General features: G+C 67.2%; 1 protein-coding gene across 3 annotated transcripts; it reads left to right on the forward strand.

Annotated features, from left to right (window-relative positions):
* Nucleotides 1-1,121: 1,121 nt before the first annotated feature.
* ACTB (actin beta) lies at nt 1,122-4,552 on the forward strand. 3 transcript variants are annotated; one of them, XM_040990022.1, is made up of 6 exons: nt 1,122-1,216; nt 2,112-2,240; nt 2,332-2,571; nt 2,985-3,423; nt 3,501-3,682; nt 3,793-4,552. In XM_040990022.1, exons 2-6 carry the CDS (start codon nt 2,118-2,120, stop codon nt 3,934-3,936), a joined length of 1,128 nt encoding a protein of 375 aa, XP_040845956.1. In that variant the 5' UTR covers nt 1,122-1,216; nt 2,112-2,117; the 3' UTR covers nt 3,937-4,552. The 3 variants fall into 3 exon arrangements, with proteins under 3 accessions (XP_040845956.1, XP_040845958.1, XP_040845957.1); XM_040990024.1 differs by lacking the exon at nt 1,122-1,216 and having other exon boundaries at nt 2,082-2,240; XM_040990023.1 differs by lacking the exon at nt 1,122-1,216 and having other exon boundaries at nt 2,093-2,252.
* The last annotated feature ends 430 nt before the right edge of the window (nt 4,553-4,982 follow it).

Here is a 4,982-nt window from a genome sequence, read left to right on the forward strand (position 1 = left end):
CTGCAGGTTCTAAGTCCATATATGGACGCAGCCGTCACTGCACACCGCTGAGCAGGCACAGAGCCCTACTGTGCGCTGCCTGGGGCCTGTAGGTGCCAGTTCTTCAGGAGGCCCCAGGGCTCCCTGGGGGGGGGGGTGTCTGCTCTGGTTGCTAGGGAACGCCCCAGGTCAGCTGCTGGGGTCTGCTCCTGACAGCGCCTGCGAGCCCCCCTCCCACTCCATCACTCGCCCCTCAATGCCCACTCCCACGTCCCTGGTGGCCTTGTCATCCTGCAGGAGGGTCCCCAGCCAACGCTCGGGGACTGATAACAGACACAGGGCCTGTGCCTGGGCAGCTGCCTGGGTCCCCAGCCAACGGTCCCAGGCCTGGCCTTGGCGCTGGGCGCAGCCTGGCACCTGGCCAAGTCTCTCTCCTGCGAAGCCCACTGTCTCCCTAGGTCTGGGTGGCAGGGCAGGGCCACAGCCTTCCCCCAGCCTGGCACCAGCCGCCCCTGTCCAGGCCCCCTCCTGGTGTGGCTCATGGGCCCCGGAGCAGACACAAGACCCCTCACCCTGACTCTCGCCACACCACACCCTAGCCCCCTGCCCGCCGAGCCGGCTGCACCCCGGCCCAGGCCTCCTGGGCAAGGCAGCCACAGTTGGCAAGCTAGGGCCGCGCACGCGCCCGGCCGGGGTCATGCCAAGTCCCGCAGCGGGACCAGCTCAGGGCGCCGCACTGACCCTCGGCCCCTGGGCGCTCGTTCAAGCTGCCCTGTGACATGCCCCCCTCCACCGGGGCGCAAGGGGGTCCTGGGGGGGCTGCAGCACAGGGGCGCACGGGGCGGGCGCGCTCCAGGCCTGGCCACGAGGGCCGGGCAGGGCGGCTGCCGGGGCGCGCCCCCGGCCGTGGACCCCGCAGCACCCAAGGCCGGCCGACGCCACCACTCTCCCTCCTCCTCCTCTTCCTCAATCTCGCTCTCGCTCTTTTTTTTTTTTGCAAAAGGAGGGGAGAGGGGGTAAAAAAATGCTGCACTGTGCGGCGAGGCCGGTGAGTGAGCGGCGCGGGGCCAATCAGCGCTCGCCGTTCCGAAAGTTGCCTTTTATGGCTCGAGCGGCCGCAGAGGCGCCCTATAAAACCCGGGCGGAGCGGGGTGCAGCCACTGCCGAGACCGCGTCCCGCCTGCGAGCCCTTCGCCTCGCTTAGCCGATCCTCCGCCCGTCTACACCCGCCACCCAGGTAAGGCCTGCCGCACCCGCACGCCCAGCGCAGCTGCAGCGCAGCCCGTGCACGGCCCGAGCGCGCAGCCCCGGCCCCGCAGCCCCCGCTCGGCGCGCCGGACGCCGCGGGAGCTGGACACTGCACCCCGGGGGGACTCGGGCCGCGAGCGTGGGGGCGCACGCAGCAGCCTCGGTGCTCAGACGCGGCCGGGCTGCACTCGGGGCTCAGACGCGGCCGGGCTGCACTCGGGGCTCAGACGCGGCCGGGCTGCACTCGGGGCTCGGGCGCGCCCTGCAAGGCGCTGCCGCCGGTGCAGCGGGCAGCCAGGCCGGCCCTTTGTCCGAGGGGCTCCCGTGGGCGCGGCGCGGGGTGGGCGCTGCACGGGGGTGGGCGCGCGGCCCCGCAGGACCCGCCGGGTGGGGGCTGGGGAGGCGCTGCTGAGCATGCGCACCAGGGCCCGGGCCGGGGGGGGGCTCGCCGAGGCGCGGGTGCCGCGTCCCGGGCTGCGGCGAGGGCGGGGCCGCGCGGCCGGAAGGGGTGGGGCCGCCACGGCGCCTGCGCGGACTTCCTGCTTGTCGCCGCGGCCGCGTACGGGTGTGGTCGGGGCGCGCGCGCGTCCGGCGGACGCCTCCCCCCCCGCCCGCGGCAGGGAGGAGCTGCAGCGGGAGGGGGCGGGGACCCTGGCTTCCTGCCGCGGACCCGCGTTTGCCTTTTATGGTCACAACGCGGCCGGCCCGGCGCCTTTCCTTTGTCCCCGAGCGGGGCGCGCGCCGGCGCCCCCTGGCGGCCCGCGAGCGCGGCGCGCCGGAAGTGGGCAGGGCGGGGGCGGCCGCGCACGCGCAGGGGGCTCGCGGCGCCGCGCACGCGCAGGGGGCTCACGGCGCCGCGCCCGTCTCCCCGCCGACCCCCGCAGCTCGCCATGGATGACGATATCGCCGCGCTCGTTGTGGACAACGGCTCCGGCATGTGCAAGGCCGGCTTCGCGGGTGACGACGCCCCCCGGGCCGTCTTCCCGTCCATCGTGGGCCGCCCGCGGCACCAGGTAAGGCTGGGGGTCCGCCCTGGCCGCAGGCGGGGTCGCGGCTGCGGCCCCGGGCTCCGTGCTGAGGCCGCCCGGCCCCTTCCTCCCGCAGGGCGTCATGGTGGGCATGGGCCAGAAGGACTCGTACGTGGGCGACGAGGCGCAGAGCAAGCGCGGCATCCTGACCCTCAAGTACCCCATCGAGCACGGCATCGTGACCAACTGGGACGACATGGAGAAGATCTGGCACCACACCTTCTACAACGAGCTGCGCGTGGCCCCCGAGGAGCACCCCGTGCTGCTCACCGAGGCCCCCCTCAACCCCAAGGCCAACCGCGAGAAGATGACCCAGGTGCGTGGCCAGCGGCCCTCCCGAGCCCGCGGGTCCCCTGCCTCCCGCGGCCGCCCGCCTCACCGGCTCTCTCTTCTGCCGTTGTTCCAGGACTCTGACCTGATCTGCTTTGGATCTGTCTCTCCAGGTTCTGTGTGCTTTGCCCCGCTGTGGGCTCTTTTTCTGGTGTCTGTCCTTCTGACCAGGTGTTTTTTTTTTAAGCGCAGTGCTGTGAGCGTAGGTACTAACACTGGCTCGTGGGGGCCGCCCCGCGCCTGGGGTGTGTGTGAGACAGGTGCACAGTAGGCCTGAACGGCATTCCTCCTCCCCTGGCACATCGTGCTGTGTTCCCGCACTCTGCATGTGCCCGCCCCGGCCTGAGCGCCCGCTCTGCCCCGGGCTGGCCGCGCCTGACCTTGCCCGTCTGCCTGCAGATCATGTTCGAGACCTTCAACACGCCGGCCATGTACGTGGCCATCCAGGCCGTGCTGTCTCTGTACGCCTCCGGCCGTACCACGGGCATCGTGATGGACTCCGGCGACGGCGTCACCCACACGGTGCCCATCTATGAGGGCTACGCCCTCCCCCACGCCATCCTGCGTCTGGACCTGGCCGGCCGGGACCTGACCGACTACCTCATGAAGATCCTCACGGAGCGTGGCTACAGCTTCACCACCACGGCCGAGCGCGAGATCGTGCGTGACATCAAGGAGAAGCTGTGCTACGTCGCCCTGGACTTCGAGCAGGAGATGGCCACGGCCGCGTCCTCCTCCTCGCTGGAGAAGAGCTACGAGCTGCCCGACGGCCAGGTCATCACCATCGGCAACGAGCGCTTCCGCTGCCCCGAGGCGCTCTTCCAGCCCTCCTTCTTGGGTGAGTAGTGCCCCGTGCCCGGTGCCCCAGACCCCCGTGTCCGGGCCAGGGCGCTCAGTCTGGCCTCTGCTCCCCAGGCATGGAGTCCTGTGGCATCCACGAGACGACCTTCAACTCCATCATGAAGTGCGACGTGGATATCCGTAAGGACCTGTACGCCAACACCGTGCTGTCCGGTGGCACCACCATGTACCCGGGCATTGCTGACCGCATGCAGAAGGAGATCACCGCCCTGGCGCCCAGCACCATGAAGATCAAGGTGAGTGGGCGGGGGAGCCCGCGGTGGGGGTGCCCTGGCGGCCGGCGGGCCTCACCAACCTCGCCAACCACGCCAACCTCGCCAACCACGCCCTCCCTCCTTCCTTGCAGATCATCGCTCCCCCTGAGCGCAAGTACTCGGTGTGGATCGGCGGCTCCATCCTGGCCTCGCTGTCCACCTTCCAGCAGATGTGGATCAGCAAGCAGGAGTATGACGAGTCCGGCCCCTCCATCGTGCACCGCAAGTGCTTCTAGGCGGACTGTCGGCTAGTGGCGTGAGACCCGCGACAACCTACCCGCGCAGACCGAGATGACATTGGCATGGCTTTATTGTTTTTTGGTTTTTTGTTTTGGTTTTTTTTTGTTTTGTTTTTATTTTTTGTTTCTTGGCGCTTTTTGACTCAGGATTTAAAAACTGGAATGGTGAAGGTGACAGCAGTCGGTTGGAGCGAGCACCCCAAAGTTCTACAATGTGGCCGAGGACTCTGATTGTACATTGTTCTTTTTTTTAATAGTCATTCCAAATATTGTGAGATGCCACGTGACAGGAAGCCCCCTGCCCTCCACGAGCCCACTCCTCCCTCCCGCGGGAGGAACAGCGCAGTCCTGGCTGGGAACACCCGGCCGAGGCCACAGCATTGCTTTTCGTGTAAATTATGTAATGCAAATTTTTTAGATCTTCGCCTTAATACTTTTTTAATTTCCTTTTATTTTGGATGGTCAGCCATTGTGACCCCCCCTGTTTTTTGTCCCCCCGACTTAGACGTATGAAGGCTTTTGGTCTCCCTGGGAGTGGGTTGAGGTGTGGAGGCATCCCGGGCTTACCTGTACACTTGAGACCAGTTCAATAAAAGTGCACACCGTAAAACAAGGCGAGGCTCTTGCGTCATTGCTGGGGAGGGGAGAGGGGATGGGTGGGGCCGGGCCGGGGCTAGGAGCCCTGACAGCACACCTTGCTAGGGTTTGGAGGGGTCTGCCTGGCCCAAGTGGCTGGTGCAAGCGTAAGACTTGGACTGGGCAGGAGTGGCAGGCACAGGTGCAGAGGGTGGTAGCTTTCAGGGGCCAGAATGGAGTGCCCACTGTAGGGCGCTGGGCAACGGGAAGCTTCTGAGGTTGAAATTGTACTGTGTTCAAAGTCCTGAGAGTGTGTTGAATGGGGTTGGAGCACAGAAGGGTGGAGAAGCAGTACTGGCTGGAGTCCAGCTGCATCCAACTCCTGCCCATGGGCCAGTAGGACAGCAGGTACTGCCTCCCAAGTGAGTGACACCCATGTGGGGACTTCTGGTCTTGGCCTGGCTGGC

This window comes from Ochotona curzoniae, unplaced genomic scaffold (genome assembly GCF_017591425.1).
Source record: "Ochotona curzoniae isolate NIBS_2020 unplaced genomic scaffold, NIBS_Ocur_1.0 contig_54, whole genome shotgun sequence".
Classification (NCBI taxonomy): Eukaryota; Metazoa; Chordata; class Mammalia; order Lagomorpha; family Ochotonidae; genus Ochotona; species Ochotona curzoniae.